Source organism: Salvelinus namaycush, chromosome 22, assembly GCF_016432855.1.
Source record: "Salvelinus namaycush isolate Seneca chromosome 22, SaNama_1.0, whole genome shotgun sequence".
NCBI lineage: Eukaryota > Metazoa > Chordata > Actinopteri > Salmoniformes > Salmonidae > Salvelinus > Salvelinus namaycush.
The window spans coordinates 16,835,725-16,857,612 of record NC_052328.1 but is presented as its reverse complement, the minus strand read 5'-3'; the positions used below and the strand labels follow the sequence as shown (position 1 = coordinate 16,857,612).

The 21,888-nt window shown below is 44.0% G+C and overlaps 1 protein-coding gene across 1 annotated transcript in view; it reads right to left on the bottom strand.

Moving 5' to 3' along the window:
• The window catches only part of birc6 (baculoviral IAP repeat containing 6), a 150,874-nt gene that overhangs the window by 65,561 nt on the left and 63,425 nt on the right, over window positions 1–21,888 (bottom strand). The window contains exons 59-64 of the mRNA XM_038960502.1: window positions 21,592–21,765; window positions 11,465–11,664; window positions 8,796–9,099; window positions 7,784–8,001; window positions 2,841–3,005; window positions 2,480–2,645 (exon numbers count right to left, since the gene is read on the bottom strand). Of these exons, the coding sequence (XP_038816430.1) occupies window positions 2,480–2,645; window positions 2,841–3,005; window positions 7,784–8,001; window positions 8,796–9,099; window positions 11,465–11,664; window positions 21,592–21,765 (1,227 nt within the window). The remainder of the gene's footprint in view (window positions 1–2,479; window positions 2,646–2,840; window positions 3,006–7,783; window positions 8,002–8,795; window positions 9,100–11,464; window positions 11,665–21,591; window positions 21,766–21,888) is intronic.

Sequence of the window (21,888 nt, the reverse complement as noted above, 5' to 3'; positions counted from 1 at the left end):
TGAATGCATTTTTCCGTCCGGAAGAATAATACAAATCTCTGCCGCTTAGGAGGCCCGCCCGAGGACTTCAATGGCAGAAAAACTCCTGCCATTACTACAACACAGGAGAAAGGAGTGTGACAATGAAAAGGAGGCAGTAAACTTTTACTTAATAGCAGGCAGCCACGGCTGCATGTTTGCACACCACGCGTGACCGTGTCTGAGACATTTACCAGATAATGAGGACCAATTACAATACTCATCTCTTTTTCTGTTGTTATTTAATTATGAGACCAGGGGCGCTTTAAATTCACACCAGCACACACACGCTCCTGTGAATACACACACACTAACAGCGTCGGACAAAGAGGCAGTTGCGGCTATATACACACAGAGCTATGAGCTGCCACCATCTGATATGCAACACAAAGCAAGTCCTTGTGAATGGAAGCTACGTTGATATAGGCCTACCTGCCAATTTTAGTTCAGAACAAACAGCTTGAGAAGCTTAAGAATTTTGGGGGGTGAGTCTACGCACCTTGCTGAAATCAAACATGCCAATAATCTGTCCATAGAACACTAATGTATCCTGTGATGGGGTCGTTAGAAGCAGTGTATTTGTAGAAACAACACAATGAAAAGGTTTGTTCAAGGTTCTTTTATTTCCTTGGCAGTGTGCCAACTTTCCATTTTATTCCTGGCAATAGCAGAAGGTCCGTGAGCAACATTTCTGTTTCTATTCATTAATGACTGGACAAAACCTAGCATCCATTAAAATGCCCACAACCACAGATTCCACTATCCCCAAAAGAGAGAAAATGAATTATACTATCTCACAGACCGTGTAAAGACTAAACGTGTGGGGGTTTGTTTGGGTGGACTGAACACTCCTATTAAGAGGGGTTTGGGATGAATCCTCACTGAGGTTATCAGCCAACTGAAAGAACACAAGCCTGCATGCCCCTCTGGAAACCCCAGGGTCAGAGCTGAAGAGACAGAAAACCCAGTCAGAGCAATGGACCGAGCCAACATCTAGCTCAGGTGATCAGTTAACTCTGGGTCAGCTCTCGGGCCCCGGGGACTAGGGATTACCTTCGCGGATTACCACCGTATCATGCCTTCACAGAAAGCCCATCACACCCCAATTACATCACCGAGTACTGACTTCCCACAAACAGTACTGTGGAATTATGATGGTACATGCTCGGAATAAGAATGACCTTGACTCAACTTCTCTATAACTATACTCGAGAGATAAAGGGTTCTCAGAACAAATTCTCTAACAAAGACGTCCTTTGTATATTCAAAAATATCAAATAAAACGGTTCAATATAGATCAGAGAATGAGTTCTTATCGTGCAATGGACGCATCCTATCTTCAAAAGAACGAATCCATTTGCCACACAATAATTACCACCTAACTAAGTCACAAGTAACCTAATCAAATTAGACAGTATTTGTTCTGTCGCATGAAAAGACAGAATTAGAAGTGGATGGGTATTTTGAAAGCATGGATTCAGATAATTGAAATTGCTTGGAGAGCGTCAACCACCACAGAAGCAATAGCTATTGATAGATTGTAAATGACTTTATATTACTGTTTTATATCTTTACTGTTTTATATAATTATATCCTCTTAGCATGAATAGATTGTTTTTATATACCCTTTTATATTGAAAGTAGTGTTATGTTAAAGCTGTGGGTTCGAGCAGTGCCATTATTTAGTGGACTGCGGTGGACTATAGGAATGTGTACTCCCAGTAACTCAAGACCTCTCCTGACTGATATGAAGTCCTGTGATATGCACAGAGAGATCATCGGTAATGAGTACTGAAGTACATCTTTGTGGAAGGGAGGGGGTGAGAGCCAAGGGTGTAAGTGGACACCGCACTGTGTCGTATGTATGTATTCAGCTGGTAAATCTTCACTGAGCAAACACTTGAAACATCCCTTGGAATTTCGGGGCTCTTTTGAATGATACATATATGTATTGTATATTGAGATATTGGTCTTCTTATCACCATGTCAGAGGAAGATACTGCAGCTCCATCTGCTGTCTCATCAAGAAATGATCAACTCACACACACATCTAGCTCTCACTGCAATTTACCAGGTAGCCTAGAAGCAGAAAGGATATAGTAATGCGTATAAGATGACCACCTCATCCTATAGCTTACTACGTTTCCCGTAACATCTGACACTGTCTTTTATTTCTACTCTACAACAAAAGCTGGTTGATCTTTATTTTCCAATAAAAGGTTCATTATATTGTCTGAGACCAGGAGAAGCCATTGAGAAATGCAGCACTGAAATAGAACGAAAAAGGCAGCATGTTTCTTCATAAGCAATGTTGATATGTTCAACCAGTCAAATAGATTGTTGTGGAATTTGCCATCGAGTTTCCCCTTCAGTTAAAGGCACAGCCATCCTTAACGGGAGTTACCATAACCTACATGGAAAGTTACAAGATAAAGACTAAAGAAGAACAGGGTTCACTCACCGGAGTCGTTGCGTAGGTAGGAGGACATGGCTGGAATGAGGCAGGACTGGCTGAGCAGCTCCTGCAGCACTGTGGGAAGGACGTTGCTGTTGTGGCCCCTGCTCTCCCCTGTAGGGGCCTCTCCGTGGCTCACACAGTTTGCTGGGTTGATGTAGCTGGCCAGCACCTGGCGGACAGGGGGAGAATAAGTGGAGCACACACAATTTTAGCAAAACATATAGGCCTTTCTCTGGGGTAACTACACAGTAATGACTTATGTAAAAGTGCATAGGTCTTCCCATTGTTAGCCAAGTGACACTTTGTGCCATTTGGGAAAATCATCAGGATGTACTACACCTAGCTAGGCCTAGAGGACTCTTACCTGTAGCAGACAGGTGACATGCTCCTCCTCCAGCCTCTGCTTGGTGAGGGCCTGCTCCACGTCCCAGCCTGAGGCAGTGGAGCCTGTACCGAAACCAGTGCCTTTCGCCCAGTACAGCTGCTGCTCCTCACTGGTGCCCCCTCCATGACCACTGGACACTGTGGGCTGGGGCCAGACAGACGAGTGGAGGTGATCAGCACCACACAGGAAATCAGCAGGGGGTAAAGTGTAGTCTACTGGTCCATTGTGATGACAACATAGGCCTGGCTTAAAGATAATAGCGTTCCATAAGCATATGAAATCAATAGACTAAAACTTTTATTGTCAATGCAGCATGGGCTTCACGTTTGGATTGAATAAGATTACTGTTCCCCTTTTCAAAATGTCAGTCTTCACATCAAAAGTTGAATGAGAGCGCAATGCTGGTTTTCCAAGTAGAAAAATCACAAACATAACTAGCCTGCCTACCCACAGTCCCAACTCCTATGCAGCCCTGCTTGTCGCAGCCATTATACACTTGAGGCACATCTAGTTCAGCTCAGAGCACATGCCCAGCAGTTTGAAAGGGAGATTATGTCAAATAAAGGGCAGAGGAGTCTGAGGGAAAGAGCATAAGCTCAGACTAAACAAAGGTCGACCTGGTGCTGTGCGTATGATATTTGAGCAACGAGAGTTCCCTGTGGTACAGGGAGGGAGCAGAGGGCATTATTGAATAAAGAGAACAGAGACGGATATGAAAGGATGTCTGGGTTAGACGAGAGGATAACGTTTCTTGAGACTGCACCTTTTCTGCTTAGACGATCATCAGGCTTGACGTGGGCGTGCTATAAAGATCTACGGGAGAGGCAGTGGCTGACTGACAAGCGGCTAACGCTGCACTCTCCCAGCGCATCTTTAACATCGCAGGAACGCTCCCGACGTGCACACAAGCGTTATGGGAATGTTACCGGCTAATGGAGGTGGCGTATATGTACATGCACCTCTGCCACCAGAGATCACTGTCAACTCTATCAGTCAACTGGGGCGCAATGGAGATGATTCAGCATTTACATTGACTTTATAGTAGGTGGGATGAGACTGCTGGGATTTTGAGCTGTTTGTCTTTTATTCCTTTGGTGAGTTTCTTCATTGTTCACTGGATTTTAATAGATGGCCATAGTGTGTGTTTTGTATAGGACAGTCCTGTTTGAGCCGGAGCAGGGCCCAGTCCTGACTCTCTCCCAGTGGTACAAGGGGGAGGAGTTATGCTCTCGTCATAAGAGGTTGGAGACTAATCACTGAGCCCTGGAACATCAAATCAGGGAGGTTCACTTTCCCAGATAAAGAGGGATGTGTGTGTGAGTACACTGACCGCCCGCCCGCTCGCTCTAGCCCGTGTCTCTGGCCACAAAAGCAGCACCCCTGGGCCGCCGCCTCAAGGACAGCCATTACCGCTGTGACAGGACTTTGGCCCACGCCCAAGCCATCGGCCCCCGAGATCTGTCCTCAACTCTGACAACTCCTTAAATCCACACGGGTCTGTGGACGAGAGCACGTGTTGAAACGGTACACAGTAACACTGGGCTGTAGTACTGTAATAGCCTAGCCCGCTATATAAAGTAACATCTATAGCAGTCTAGCTGGATTTAGGCCTATGATATATAGCGCTTGGACCCTTGTGGTGGCATTGCTGGATGCTGGTGGCGTTGAGCTTCCAGTGATCAAAATCCCTATTGTGATTGATACAAGTTGATCGTCATCTCCTTTGCGTCGCAGTGGTCCGAGACGGGTACAGAGTACTTTGAAAGGCAACAAGCAGGAGGTGAGTGTTGAAGCAAAGCAGAAAGCTCAATAGAAGTAGAATCACTCCATTTAATGGGCATGGCAGTCAGACAGTGCATGATTCAATTCCTATTCATGATGTCCCCTTCTGCCTGGAGTTGGCAAAAATACAAAGGACACGTCTCTCTTCAAAGCCAGACCTGCCTCTTATCATTCACACTAAACAATTACCCAATTTGTCAAGGGCTCAGTAGAGATATGCATAAGAGCCCTGAGTAAGGCCCTGCCAGGTAGAGTAATTAATAACATGACTGATCCTCATCGCCCGTCTCTCTCTGAGCGAAAGACAAAAGGAGAGTGAGAACCTCCTATCGTGTCAAGCCAAAAGCATTAGACAAGGCTGACACCATTTGTCACACAATGCTTTGTCAACCCAACCCAAATAGAGGTTTATCTTAGTCTTGGTCCATCATGAACACACAAGAGAACGCAATGGGCAAAACACACTTCCACCGACATCTGGTGACATACGAGTAGGAGTGTGTTTGAACTGTGTTTACATTCTTGCTCTATTAACACTAGAATGGCCGGGCCTCAAGGCATCCCAGTTCGAGCCAATGCCTCACCTTTGGGGAATCAACATTCTAATTAAGCAACAAGGCCCGAGGGGGTGTGGTTTATGGCCAATATACCACGGTTAGGGCTGTTCTAACGCACATCCACAATCTAACGCACATCCACAACGCGGAGTGCCTGGACACAGCCCTTAGCCATGGTATATTGGCAATATATCACAAACCCCAGAAGTGCCTTATTGCTACTATAAACTGGTTACCAACATAATTAGAACAGTAAAAATAAATATTTTGTCATACCCTTGGTATACCAAGGCTTTCAGCCAATCAGCATTCAGGGCTTGAACTACCCAGTTTATATCAGAGTATATGAAATTATAAATAATACCACCACAAGAATGCCAAGAGTGTGCAAATCTGTCATCTAGGCAAAGGTTGGCTACTTTAAAGAACCTCAAATATAAAATATATTTTGATTTGTTTAACACTTATTTGGTTACTAGATGATTCCATGTGTTATTTCATAGTTTTGATGTCTTCACTATTATTCAACAATGTATAAAAAAGTACAAATAAAGAAAAACCCTGGAATGAGTAGGTGTGTTCAAACTTTTGAATGGGACTGTAGGTGTTTTAGAAACCTTCGAGTGTCCCCTCTTTCCGTTATATAAATCAAAACATCTGACATGCATGAACCTCTGTAGGATGATTTTCAAGTCGCTTTTTTGTCAATTACACATGCTGCGTCTCTTCATTCACAAGACAATTCCTAATATAGTCACCCATTTAGACTACTGTCAATTTAATCTTGTGTTTAGGCTACATCTATTATTATAAGCCTGTGTGTGAAATTAGTTTAGTAAAAGACTCGACTAGGGCTGTGGCGGTCACAAAATTTCGTTGCCGGTGATTGTCAAGCAAATAAAAGTCGGTCTCACAGTAATTGACCGTTAATTAACAAACACATTTAGCATCTCCTGGCTTCCACACATCTCATGGTCTACAAGCCACTGATGCTGACCTTTGGAACATTACATTTTAATACGTCGAATAACAGCAAAAGCAGCAGTCTATGTCAATCTACTATCCCCCATAGTACAAAATATTCCAAACAGTCAGACAGTTGTGGGATGCAATAGATCCCAAATTAATAGAACCACAATGTGGCTGATGCAACAGATCAGAACATTTAGCTTAAAATGTTGATTAACTATAAAGGCTATTTCGTCAGCAATGTGCACATGGCAGTAGGCTATAAGCTATTATCAAAAGTGACTGCAAATGTGATTATGCATGTAATGCTTCTATTATAAAAGCTGCATTTTTAATGGTGAAAATTATCTTATCCAAACTTGGAACTCACGAGCTGCTTGTATGCCAGTTAGGCTCTAAACCTCTTGTTGCCTCTACCTTCTTGCCCTTTGTGCTGTTGTCTGTGCCCAATAATGTTTGTACCATGTTTTGTGCTGCTACCATGTTGTGTTGCTACCATGTAGTTATGTTGCTACCATGATGTGTTGTCATGTGTTGCTGCCTTGCTATGTTGTGGTCTTAGGTCTCTCTTTATGTAGTGTTGTGTTGTCTGTCTTGTTGTGATGTGTTTTGGCCTATATTTATATAGTATTTATTTTTGATCCCAGGTCCCTGTCCCCGCAGGAGGCCTTTGCCTTTTGGTAGGCCATCATTGTAAATAAGAATTTGTTCTTAACTGACGTGCCTAATTTTAAGAAGTTATTTGGTCACTTTAGATGTGATACAAATCTTATTAAAACATCGGTCCATGGGCTAGGCTAGATGAGGTGTGCGACTATGATTAGAAAAAGTCAACAAAAAAAAGGCAGTTTCTTATGCTGGGCATCATTCACAAGTGATACTATATCATTCACAAGTGATAGTCTATTATCACCCATCAGACTATTCTTGATTGACCACTATCATGCACCTGTCTCGAAACAAGGGCAGCAAAAAAAATACATGTCATCTATGCACTTAAATAGCGAATGGAGGACGCTTTTCCCCGTGGTTAATTTTCATGCCAACCAGGTGGGCTATACTCCTGTTGTAAAGAGAAGCAATGCGCTTAATATAAGGAAAGTTGAGAAATAGATATATTAGGCCTAGCCTATAGAAAGCTGATGGAATGCTCCTCTTTTTAGTAGAGGCCATCACTTGGTTTCCTCGCGCAACTGCATAGCCTATAGAAATGTTGCGCAACATGTGTTTGGTTAGATTTTCGATTACATTTGCATTGATGTCAGAGTGATTAGAGGCCCAATAGAGTGCTGAGTACCAGGCAGTTAGCAAGTTTGGTAGGCTACTAATGACCATCAGCCGCATCAGAGCTTGGAGAAGCCTAATTACCGTGACTAAACGGTCACAAGGAATTTGACTGCCTTCATGACCCGTGACCGCCGGTGTGGCAGTAATATGGTCACCGGAACAGCCCTAGACTTGACTTAAAAAATGCCGGAGATATTACAATTTTAAATTCACATGACGTTGAAAAGACGTTGTCTGCATTTCGAGTATTAAGCACACATGCATGTCCCCAGAAGTGTGTATGTGCATGTGAGCGCCTTTTGGACACGGTCAGTGTCTGGGCTTCACCTCTGAAGAGTTCCCGCTGGTGTTGGGGACACGGGGTGCGTGGTGGCTGAGGGCTGACAGGCAGGCCAGGATGAGGTGGATGGCTCCTATTTCCAGGGCCATGCGGCGCAGCAGCACGCCGTCATCCGTGGTGAGAGGTGTGGTGCTGAATAGGGCCCGCAGCACGTGGAAGGGCAGCGTGGGCAGCACATTTGCCGACGGAGACTGCAGGATATGACCTGGAAGGAAGGAAGGGGAGAGATACAGCCAATCAGAGAAGATGATTGACTAAATGGCAGTCTGACAGTGTGCTGTGTGACCAGTGTCACTAAACAAGCTGGCAGCCTGCTCTCCTTCAAATCATTAAGGGCCGTTAACTCAAGGACTAAAGAAAAAAAATGTTGCAGGACAACATGGTTTATTTCAGGCCCTAGAGGAGAGGGGAGCTAAATAGCCATCAATAATGAAGGCAAATGAGAGCAAAGGTTGGCTGGATAGGAGTTGTAATGTATGAGAGGGGGTAGGACTTGTCAATATTAAACAAGCCAGTGTGAGTATTGTGGCTAAATGATCCACAGGGCCAGCAGACAGATATGGTCTCAAGGACTGCAGGGGAAGATCTGCACCAGTGGGAACAAACGTGCCTCAATTGTAAATGGAGGGATTAAAATCTCTCTCCCTCTATCTCTACCTGCTCGTGGCCAGGTGCTTCTAGAAGAGTCGATTTACATGCATTGCCCATATTATGACACTGACAGCTATGTATTCAGGGACTCTGATAATGGGCATTATCGATCTGCTTGGTCCACAACTTGGCAAGATCAACTGCCTGACAAAGTCAATCTGAGCATTGGTGGAGAAGTGAACTGCTATTAGTAGGGCTGAGAATGTTTGTCCATGCAGCAGCCTTCTATATTAACACCATAGGGACCTGGTGTTTCAAAATTTGAACATGCTTCTAAATCCTTCATAAATAGGGACAGGAGTTTTTCCTGACCACGCCTGAAGCTGCGTGAGAGGTTTTGTCACTTACTGCCCTCGCCATCGTCTGTGACGCCCAGCACCAGGCGGAGCAGACACTGGGCGTGCTTCCTCTCCTTCAGCAGCACCTCAGCGTAGCCCGGCAGGCGCAGGAACAGACCGAAGGCCGCCAGCGAGTGGGCGGGGATGGGCGACATGGTCTGCACTGACGACTTGTTGATGGGTGGCGGCTCGGCGGCCATGGTCTCTGGCGCCTCGTACACGAGCTCGCCAGACTGCTCGATGGTGACCCACTCAAACTGGTCGCTGTCCTTGGGCTTCTCCTGCGTGGTTGAGGGCACCACCGGAGCACTCACCTGCACAGGACGAGCCAGGGATAGAATGGGGTTAGAGGACAACACTGACAGACGAGCTGACTCGGGTGGGATCTCAATGTCATGTGATGTCTTTGGGCACTGAGGGTAGTAGGGTGTATATGGAACTAGAGAACTGTTATTCAGATCGATAGAGCTGCTGTGGGACTTTGCATAGTGCCCTGGGGACAAAGCTCCTAACTCAACACTTACTTGATGGGATAGCAGAGGGTCAACTGATTTACAAGTTTAACATAAATTAAACCAAACAGTGCCTTCAGAAAGTACTCATACCCCTTGACTTACTCCAAATGTTGTGAATCAGCCTGATTTCAAAATGGATTCGATTTTCTTTCATCACAATTCCCCATAATGACAAAGCGAAAACATGTTTTTTGAAATGTTTACAAACTGATGGAAAATGAAATACAGGAATCTCATTTACATAAGTATTCACACACATCAATACTTTGTAGAAGCACCTTTGGCAGTGATTACAGCTGTGAAACTTTCTGGGTCAATCTCCAAGAGCTTTCCACACCTGGATTGTGCAACATTTGCCCATTCTTCAAGCTTTGTCAAACTAGTTGCTGATCATTGCTAGACAACCCTTTTCAGGTGTTGCTATAGATTTTCAAGTAGATTTAAGTCCAAACTAACTCTGCCACTCAGGAACATTCACTGCCTTCTTGATAAGCAACTCCAGTGTACATCTAGCCTTGTTTTAGGTTATTGTCCTGCTGAAAGGTGAATTAATCTCCCTGTGTATGGTGGAATGCAGACTTGACCAAGTTTTCCTCTAGGTTTGTCCTGTGTGCTTAGCTCCATTCCGTTGATTGTTTTATTTTGAAAACCTCCCTGGTCTTTGTGGTTGAATCTGTGTTTGTAATTCACTGCTCGACTGAGCGACCTCACAGATAATTGTATGTGTGGGTTACAGAGATGAGGAAGTCATACAAAAATCATGGTACACACTTATCGCACACAGAGTCCATGCAACTTATGTGACTTGTTAAGCACATTTTTACTCCCAAACTTATTTAGTCTTGCAATAACAAAGGGGTTGAATACTTAATGACTCAAGACATATCAGCTTTTCCTTTTTTATTACATTTGTAAAAATGTATAAAAACAATTCCACTTTGACATTATGGGGTATTGTGTGTAGGCATTGACAAACAGTCTAAATGTTATCAATGTGAAATTCAGGCTGTAACACAACATTATGTGGATAAAGTCAAGGGGAGTGAACACTTTTTGAAGGCACTGTAGCAGCCCTCAACTTTTGGGCTCCTGTTACAGTGAGTGTTTTTTCAGGTTGTGCCCAGTGTCCTTAAGATTAAGGCAAGTATCGGAGCGGCAGCACTTCAGAAAAACAAAGTTATTTTGTGCTTAGTTGTGATCCATATAATCAATTCAAGCTGCACTAAGAGCCAGAGTGGATCTCCAGGAACAGGATGTGCTGTAAGTAAACAGCTAAACACCAGCGGGACGAAAGACACAGACCTGGGCTGTTTGATTAACCCGTCAGAAAACACTACACAAGGTCACTACTGGGTAAACAGAAAAGCCTCACCTGCATCAATGCCTTAAGTTTACTTTGCTAACAGTCTCACTCAGGATGAGAGCAGAACACCTCAATTATTCACAGCCTTAAGAGCGTGCTCAGAAAACACTATCCAGAGACACAAAGGGTTAAACTAATGCAGAATGATGTAATATCCTGTTGAGAGAGGTATATGGTCAACCAATCAATGACCAATCGTGTATATGCTTCATTTTCATCACAATGCTAAGTACAAAACAAATCATCTCACTTGATAGCCCTCGTGAGGCGTCTGCTTCAAACCACCAGTAGCTCTGGGAGACTGCCTGAATAATTCAATTCGCTGCAACAATTTGGAAGGGGGAGAAAATAACAAAACAGATTTAGTACCTGGCAGCTGTCAGAAGCCATTCCAGCTAGTCACCTTGTCGCTATGTGCTCTCAATTACCGTTTAAAGTATCAATTTACTTTCATTTAGGAGGAATGATGTAGCACAGGGGGAGCCCAGAAGAGACAAATAGGGATTTAGACTGAATGGAAAACAGTGACTTGCAATGCCTCTCTGTAGGCTGAAACCAGAGTAGAGACAAGGCACTACTTTGGCAACTTCAGATCTGCATTGGACTTTATGTAGCAAAGGCAGCTTGAATTTCTTAAGTATTGAGCTCTAGATGATATGCTATATCTAAACATATCTAGAAAATGGGCTTAACATTATAGGACTACAATTAAATACCTCCCCAATTACACAAGTTGTGAAAGTGGTATTTTACTGGTGCTGGTATTAGTTATGTAGTTATTAGAATAGGAAGCGGTCAAACCTGTTGGATGACGTCTGGGTAGAGCATTGGCAGCCTCTCAGCGATCAGGGCAAGACCACCCATGCCTGCAAACACTTGCAGGGGCGACTGGATGGGTTTGGTCTCAAGCAAGGACTCATCGATGGCTGCGTCCAGACACTCGTCTCCCGGGGTCATGGGCTCGTCCTCTGGACAGCTACTCAGCATGTCACAGTGTTCCACTGGAGGAGGGGAAAGCAGAGTGTTTTCACTGACACTAGGTATTTTCTATGTGGCTTGTGTTCTTCGGTGTGCTATGTGCCGCGCTCAACCAATCACGACAAGTAAATAATGGGATGCCCTGCAAAGAGGGCCATTGTTTACATCTCAAACACAGAATGAAATAAATCTCTCATAACTCATCCCTCGTTAGAAAACAGAGAAAAAAACAGAGCTATCACTATTCATTTATCAAGTTCAAGCGAGAGAGAGAAACTGACACCAGTTTTCCCAGAAATAAGTGGACGGGGTACCATTTCTATTTTCATATGTGAATGCATAAATATGTGCTAATGGTTGTCCTTGGAAAAAGGATATGCCAGTCCAGATGAAGTGCACACTGATTAAAACAGAATCAAGGGCTCAGACTACTTGTCCTTGTTTGCACGTCAGGGGTGTGGTTCCGTACATAGTCAAAACCAAATGGAACGGAGGATGAATGGTAAAAAATAGCTCCCCATTACTGTTTTCATTCTGCGGCACGGCCGGCCTGTTTTATGATGATATAAAGCCCCAGTCGATTGATAGGTCATCTACAAAAAGCTGCACATCACCCTCCTGGAGAAGAAAATAAAATAAATGATTCATTGCGCTTGTCTCTAAAGGGATTTTCCCCCTCCTTCTCGTAGTGAATTAAAAAGTCACGAGGGTAGTGACTAATAGGGGTTGTAACAGGCCCGTTCTGTCTGGAATTCCAAATCAGGATTAAACGTGATGGAGAAGGAAGCGCTCATCTTTCAGCAGGCCGCAAGAAGAGACTGGGCCACCCAGAGAATATTTTTAACAGCATCAACCCAGTGAGTTACGTTTACATTTAAAATGCAACCAAAAAGGCACAGGAAAAAGGGTAATCATTAGACATCAGAGGAGCATATCAGATAAGATCTGCGAGAAAGAGGGCAAATCGTGAACGACAAGGAATTCTATCATTCTCCCCAAGAACAAACATTCTCCTATTTTACAGAATGTTCCAGTACCTTTACTACGCCAAGTGCATCCTATTAGCCTACTACGCCAAGTGCATCCTATTAGCCTACTACGCCAAGTGCATCCTATTAGAGAGTTCAAGTGCTAAATCAAGGGTAGGCCATAGACTTAAACATCACATCATTGTGTCTGAGAGGACAGACAGCGCCATTGAGGCCATCTCCATTTGAAGTAGTCAATTTTCTTCTTCTAATACTTCTATGAGTTGGCAAACAAACTGAAAGGGTGCACAATGCCACCTAGAGTGTGTTTGAACAGGTATAAAGCCAAGGTTGGTGATTTACCGCCACCTGCAGTTATGGAATGTTTCCTCAGGAGTATAATTCATTGGCTGGTCCTTACTGGTGACCTGGATGGAATTATGTGATCCTTGCTTAACTCATAGGACATCGTTCCCCAAAGGGCGGTCTGCGGGCCGAAATTGGCCACCCAAGTTTTCTGAGCAAAAAATAAACATGCGCAGGAAATAACCCAAGTGATTTTAATTTTGGACATTTATTCCCCATGTAATCGTATACAATGTACAGTGGTGTAAAGTACTTAAGTAAAACTACTTCAAAATACTACTTAAATAGTTTTTTGGGGCATCTGTAGTTTATATTTGACATCTTTTATTCCACCACATACCTTAAGAAAATAATTTACTTTTTACTCCATACATTTTCCCTGACTCACAAAAGTACGCTACATTTTGAATGCTGAATGCAGGACAAATTTCCAATTCACAAATTTATCAAAAGAACATCCCTGGTCATCCCTAATGCCTCTGAACACAAATGCTTTGTTGGTAAACGATGTCTGCGTGTTGGAGTGTTCCCCCAGCTCGCCGTAAATAAAAATACATGTAAAAAAATCAAGCTGTCTGGTTTGCTTAATATATGAAAGGTCAATATATTAATACTTTTACTTTGGATACTGTGCAGCAACGCTCCCCATCCAAACAGACAGAGCTTGAGAGGATCTGCAGAGAAGAATGAGAGAACCTCCCCAAAAACAGCTTGGGTAGTGTCATACCCAAGAAGACTCGAGGCTGTAATCATCACTGCCAAAGGTGCTTCCACAAAGTACTGAGTAAAGGGTCTGAATACCTATGTAAATGTGATATGTAAAAAAATAAAAATAAAAATAAAATAAAAAGTGCACACATGTCTAGAAACCTGTTTTTGCCATCTCACTATGGGGTATTGTGTGTAGATTAATGGGGGGGGGGGGGGGGGGGGGGGACAATTTAATACATTTTAGTATAAGGCTGTAACCTAACAAAATGTGGAAAAATTCAATGGGTCTGAATACTCCGAATGCACTATGTTTGTGCTTCTTGCGGTCAATTTGCAGTCTACAAATGTGTAATTATGTTACGGCCCAACCACCCGCTCAAGAAAAAGAAGAATAAACGGCCTGTGGCTGAATCTAGACGATCCCTGCCATAGGATGTCCCACCCAGTTGACTACTTCAAAATGGTGAAAGTCCTCAATGGTGCTGCCCATGCTAAAAGGGGCTTTTGGGCACTAAAGTCCTCTATCTCTACAGAGTAGACCTAGAAACCTAAAAATGGTTAGAGGGACAAAACCCATTTAGCTCTAAAAGGCCTGGCCTATTTGTGGAAGTTGAAGGCTTTTAAGGGAGCTAGGGCTAGATCTCTCCATGTACCCGTCTTCAGTTCAGTGGATGGCCGTTAGTGGGGCTGAGCCTGGTAAATGGATTATGTAATTTCCCCCTGGTCAAAGCCGCCGCACTGGTTTAAGAGATTCCCCCCCTCCCCCCCATCTCTGGCAGGACTGTTACTGAGGGTCACTGCTATCCTCCCCATTTATCAGCCTCAATGGGTCTGGAGAAAGGATTGTTTTGGGAAGCGACGGTATTGGAAGCTATTTGGGGAAATTGTAGGCGAGCTATGCAGTAAGTATTGTAAGGGAGGTATTTTACTGCAGTAAAGTATGTAGTTAAGCGCAGAGAGCAATGGGGCCGAGGTTTGTCAGAAACAAGAAAAGATGTGCACCAACCTCATGTTGAAAATGTGTGTCCACTGAACACTACCCTTTACCATGCAGTGCTCCTTTACCCCAGACCAGAGATGAAAGCGGTGGTGCCAAATATACAGCATTGGCAGGCTTCAGCCTGCTCCAGGCAGTTTCTAATCTATACGCCTCCACTAATTATCTGAACTCCGAGAGCACGGCGGTGAAACTAAATTGGTTCGATGAAGACAATGATTGACCTAATCAGGTGGTTAGTGTCTGGCTGAAGACAGTATTGGTGAAATGGGTTTGGAGCTGGACTTACATTCATTAGCAGTTAACATGCAGGTCACCGGCCTCCCATCTTGTGTAACCACTAACAGCAGCCCACTATTCTAGGAGTGGGGTGGCAGATCTGACTGACAGTCATTGCCTTTTAAAATATCTCACCCAAAAGGGGAACGGACAAGTCATCCAGTGTGACTGACAGATAGGACTGAGGTGCGGAAGAAGAGGGTGCATTGCAGGGAGGAGTTGATGCGCTCCACTGCTTGGACTGTTGGTGGTGGTTGCTAGTGTTAATTAGCCCCAGGGTGCCAGGGGCAGCATACAGGCTGTGAACTGCCACTGGGGACAATCAACATCCACACTGACAGAGACCGGCACAGGGCTTTGTAGCAGTGCTACCAAGCATGGGCTCTGTTAACAATGCAGGCAAAACAAGCCTGCAGCAAGAGAAAAAAAAGCACTAAAGTGGGTTTCTGTATAAAGCAAACAATATCTTACTGCAAACAATGTCCCACTGCAGAGCCAGTGGAAACTACACAGAATTTAGCTCTGATTCGAGCGACTGGTATAGAATCACAGGGTATAGTGGATTATTTAAAATCAGATTAGTTTGGAATACTTATCTTCACACGTTAGTAAGAGCGAACACCTTGACTTGGGAGTCGCTTTTGTCAGCTATTAGTTCAGCTTCACTTCATCACCCCTTGCAGCTTCCAGGGAGGGCAGTGGTTCTACACTTTCTACATGAGCAGCACATCACCCACAGCTCCTGCTATCATCAATTCTCTGAGCACACGCCATATACATGCATTCAGTACCACAGATGGTTGAGGCGGCACTTTAAGATTGTGTGTAGCCATAGGCTACCAGTGAAATCGTGGGATTATTGACCATGTTCTCAGTTTTAGTCATTCATTTTTCCACTTGCAAGGGAAAAACATGTAGAAGAGAAGGACTTTGCTTGAGGTGGTATGGCTCCGTCATGGCCGGAAGAGAGCAGAGCAATTTCCTCTGGTTTGCACATCTACAAGTTGCCGACAATATCAAACAGACATCAACTGCTCTTGCTGGCTGTCATATAGTAATGGGCAAAATGTATCCATCCCCATCACATCATGTGTGCCCTGGTACTGACCGCCAAGGCAAGACGAGGGGGAGGCTAAATAAAGTATATCACCCCTAAAATCCTGTCTAACAAAATTCTGAAGGGGTGACCGTAATAACATTTACCACACCTAGTGCTGCACATTTTGGGGAATATTCAGACGTGGAAACTTTGTGGGAATTAACGGCAATATATATGAATAACAAATGTATGGTAATACTTAATACCATTTAAATGTAGATGTTTTTTTGCATTGGATATATTTAGCATATCATATGGAGACAGAAACAAATCTTTTACCTTATCATAAGTAGACATAATTGCAAATTATGAAATCCTTCCAATAGAATAAAATAAAAATTGAACTTTAATTAAATGAGTTGACTCTTCACATGGGATGACTTCACAGAACAGCAAAAGGGAATATTGAATGATCCACCGCATCTCCCAAAAACATTTGTAAAATGATAGGCTTCCAAAGCTTTAGTTTCTAGACTGAGAGGAAGACAACCAAGTCTTCTCCCTGGACCTCCTCAATGTCCACCTCTTGAACATCAGACTGAGGCCTCATCTTCACTGTCACTTTCCAACCTTGTTGAGGATGGCTCGTTGTCAGGATCACACCTCAAATATGCCCGGATGGCCACCAATTTTTCAACCCTTTTATTGGTCAGCCTGTTGCGTGCTTTGGTGTGTGTGTGTGTTCCCAAACAAGGACCAGTTGTGCTCAGAGGTGGCTGTTGGTGGTGGGATTTGGAGGATGGAAGCAACAGGGGAAAGAGCCTCAGATCCACAAAGTCCCCATCCAACAGGTGGCTGATGAGATATGTTGGCACAACTGCCATATTGCATCTTCATCCCAAAGCCCTTGCTTGGATGTGTACTTCGCCAGACTGCCAAGAACCTTGCCCTCATCCAGGCTAAGGTGGCAAGACACAGTAGTGATGACACCATAGGCCTTGTTGATCTCTGCACCAGACAGGATGCGCTTGCCAGCATACTTTGGGTCCAACATGTACGCAGCGGCGTGTACGGGCTTCAGGCAGAAGTCTCCATGCTTTTTGATGCATTTCAGAACTACAGTTTCCTCTGCTTGGAGCAACAGTATAGTGGGCAGGGCGGTGCGTATTTCTTCTTTTACATCTACAAGTAGAGTCTGAACATCAGACAGGATGGTATTGTCTCCCTTAATCCGTGCAATGGCTACTGCTATAGGTTTCAGGAGTTTCAGTCTGCTTACCACTCTCTCCCAAAATACATCATCCAGGATGATCCTCTTGATGGGGCTGTCCAGTGATATGGCCATTTCCTGGAGACTCCTTCCCCTCCAGGAGAGTGTCAAACATGATGACAACACCACCCCAACGGGTGTTGCTGGGCAGCTTTAATGTGGTGCCCTTATTCTTCTCACTTTGCTTGGTGAGGTAGATTGCTGCTATAACTTGATGACCCTTCACATACCTAAACATTTCCTTGGCTCTCTTGTAGAGTGTATCCATTGTTTTCAGTGCCATGATGTCCTTGAGGAGCAGATTCAATGCATGAGCAGCACAGCCAATGGGTGTGATGTGAGGGTAGGACTCCTCCACTTTAGACCAAGCAGCCTTTATGTTCGCAGCATTGTCTGTCACCAATGCAAATACCTTCTGTGGTCCAAGGTCATTGATGACTGCCTTCAGCTCATCTGCAATGGAGAGACCGGTGTGTCTGTTGTCCCTCGTGTCTGCGCTCTTGTAGAATACTAGTTGAGGGGTGGAAATGTTGTTAATTATTCTTTGCCCACGAACATTCAACCACCCATTGGTACTACAGTCTGCAATACAGTCTGCTTTCTCTATGATTTGCTTGACCTTCACTTGAACTCTGTTAAACTCTGCATCCAGCAAATTAGTAGATAAAGCATGTCTGGTTGGAGGGGTGTGTGCTGGGCGAAGAACATTCAGAATTCTCTTCCAATACACATTGCCTGTGAGCATCAGAGGTGAACAAGTTGCTTACACAGCTCGAGCAAGACACTCATGAGCATTTCTCTACGTTCCTCCATTGAGTCAAAAAAACCTTCTGATTCCAGGAGGACCATGAGCTGTTGCTATCGATAAGGTGGCTGATTACTTCTATTCGAGGTGAAAATGATGAGGGACTTTTGTCAGAGGTTGCTTGTTGTGAGTGCTTAGGGAACTTTATGCACTTGGCCAGATGATTCTGCATCTTTGTTGCATTCTTCACATATGATTTGGCACAGTACTTGCACATGTACACAGATGTTCCTGCAGCTGCAGTGAAATGTCTACACATATCATGTAGTGCCTGTGGCATTTTCCTGTAAAGATAAGGAAAAAAGATTGCAAAGAAAAACCCAAATACAATTCCATGTACAGATAAATAGTTAAGCAGCTAGATTAAACAACTCCTTTGTAAGATAAATGTTTTAAAATGAAAATAGGTGAATTAACACTGTTAGCAGGGTCAAGCAAGCTAAAACCCACATGGTAGCAAAAACTAACTACCAGAAATTGTTAACAAGTTAGAAATGATTTAAACACACTTTCCTGTAGGCTACTATTTACTAGTTAACAATCATGTATGTCATATAAAATATAACATTTAGTGGCTGCTGCCAAAATACTGACTCAACTCCAGCCACTTTAATAATGGGAATTGATGGAAATGTATGTAAAAATGTATCACTAGCCACTTTAAACAATGCCACTGAATATAATGTTTACATACCCTACATTACTCATCTCATATGTATATGTATATACTCTATATCATCTACTGCATCTTGCCATCTTTATGTAATACATGTATCACTAGCCACTTTAAACTATGCCACTTTATGTTTATATACCCTACATTACTCATCTCATATGTATATACTGTACTATACCATCTACTGCATCTTGCCTATGCCGTTCTGTACCATCACTCATTCATATATATTTATGTACATATTCTTTATCCCTTTACACTTGTGTGTGTATAAGGTAGTAGTTGTGGAATTGTTAGGTTAGATTACTCGTTGGTTATTACTGCATTGTCGGAACTAGAAGCACAAGCATTCCGCTACACTCGCATTAACATCTGCTAACCATGTGTATGTGACAAATAAAATTTGATTTGATATATTCACCCCACCCAGTATTGTAATCGAAATTTACCAGAAAGCATGTAGTCCTTGGCTCAGACAGTGTAGTAGTGTGGGCTCAAATCTCATTTGTGTTCTTGAGAATCTTGAGAATCAGCTGTACATGTGATGGAAGAGTGCACTGCACATGCGATGGAAGAATGTACTGTGCATGCAGAGGGTTGCAATTCCATTGAATTGGGGATAATTTAACCAATATATGCCACAAGACCTAGAATTGCCTTATGTTTTTCCCACAAAAAAGGTTTACTGTTATAAGACAACTTGTTTGATGAATTTAAGCAAAATTCCCAGGCTTAACTTCCCATGGAAAATTTCTGGAAATTTCCCAGTTAAGTTTCATCTTATACAGTTGTTAAAGTGACATTAACAAAGGACATGAGTCTTGTGTAAATGTTTCTACAACGTCAAGGGGCTAAAACAGCTTTGGGAACAAGTGGAGTTTAAAAGTAGAGGGTGGAATCTGATTGGGTGGTCATGAGTCAAGTCGCTCTGGGAGCTTTCAACCATCAGAGCTTTTCTTTCGAAGGATGAACACAAGATAATAGGTGATAAAAGCAGGGTCCAAAATAACTCCATTAGTTTCTAACAAAACTTGATGGAAAAAGACTGAAGGCACTGGCCTGTATTTATTACCGCTGAAGTCATTAAGAGGCACCCACGCCATTTTCAAGCCTCCATTCCCTCATCCAAGCTCCGATTCATTTCTGACATGCAGCCGACATTTCCATCTTTCTCTTACATTGAAGTCAACCCGGCCAATTTATGATGATAACATAATAGCTTTCAATCTGAAGTAAACCCCGGCCCAGAGCAAGAGAAGGCCAACAGCATCATTGTAGAAATGGATACACACTTTATGTGTATCCCTTTATCCCATTACTTAACACAGTGAAAAAGAGCGGAGTGACTGTGCTGGTGCTTTTGAGTATGCACATCTCACACTGGGCCACCTGTTACACAGACTGTTAATGGCACCTGAAAACATCTCAGGAGACTGAGGCCCAGCGCTCAGACAGAGAAATGGATGGCTGTGGAGGGGGAGAGCCATTAATCCCTCTGTGGAATGGACTGTCAGGGGACCAATGGAGAGAGCCGTTTGGGGCTCACTTTACACACTAACTACATAGCAAGAGGACAAATGGCAGACAGGGAGGGAGAAGGAGAGTGTGAGCGCACGCAGTTATACAATACATATACAAAAGTATGTGGACACCCCATCAAATGAGTGGATTCGGCTATTTCAGCCACAACCGTTGCTGACAGGTCTATAAAATTGAGCACACCGCCACGCAATCTCCATAGACAAACATTGGCAGTAGAATGGCCTTCCTGAAGACCTCAGTGACTTTCAACGTGGCACCATCATGGGACACCACCTTTCCAACAAGTCAGTTTGTCAAATTTCTGCTCTGCTAGAGCTGCCCCGGTCAACTGTAAGTGCTGTTATTGTGAAGTGGAAACGTCTAGAAGCAACAACAACTCAGCCGCAAAGTGGTAGGCCACACCAGCACTCGGCGGTCCTGTTCTGTGCGCTTAAGTACGTAGCGTATAAAAAAATCGTCTGTCCTTGGTTGCAACACTCACTACAGAGTTCCAAAACTGCCTCTGGAAGCAACGACAGCACAAGAACTGTTCATCGGGAGCATCATGAAATGGGTTTCCATGGCAGAGCAGCCACACACAAGCCTAAGATCACCATGCGCACAATGCCAAGCCTCAGCTGGAGTGGTGTAAAGCTCACCGCCATTGGACTCTGGAGCAGTGAAAACATGTTCTCTCGAGTGATGAATCACGCTTCACCATCTAGCAGTACGATGAACGAATATGGGTTTGGCGGATGCCAAGAGAACACTACCTGCCCGAATACCTAGTGCCAACTTTAACGTTTGGTGGAGGAGGAATCATGACAATCTAAACGATTCTGTGCTTCCAACTTTGTGGCAACAGTTTGGAGAAGGCCCTTTCCTGTTTCAGCATTACAATTCTCCCGTGCACAAAGCAAGGTCCATATAGAAATGGTTTGTCGAAATCGATTTGGAAGAACTTGACTGGCCTGCAAAGAGCCCTGACCTCAACCCCATCGAACACCTTTGGGATAAATTGTAACGCTGACTGCGAGCCTGACCTAATCGCACAACGTCAGTGCCTGACCTCACAAATGCTCTAGCGGCTGAATGGAATCAAGACCCCACAGCAATGTTCCAACACCTAGCGGAAAAACTTCACAGAAGAGTGGAAGCTGTTATAGCAGCAAAGGGGGGAACAACACCATATAAATGTCCATGATTTTGGAATGAGATGTTGACAAGCAGGTGTCCACAAAGTTTTGGTCATGTAGTGTATGTTTGAATGCGAGTGTGCGCTTGTATGTCTTGTGTGCAAGTGAGTGCTCTGCCATACCTTTCTCTGTGCGGAGCCGTTTGAAGGAGTCCGTCTTCGAGATCCCGGGGTCGGAGATAACCTTGGAGCCCAACTTGACAGTCAAGTCGATGGAGTGGTAGCCCTGGGGCAGCTTGCGGTCGTAAAGCAGGGTCAACAGCTGGGCCAGTGTCATCTCTGCCGGCAGGGGCTGACCTGAGGGGGGGGTGGAGGGATGAGACAGCGTTCACAGTGAGGAACCAAAACCTTGGTCACACTACCAGGCCCAGAGGGACAGAAAACCCATGACAGCTACGTGACATGAAGGCTAGTGACCTA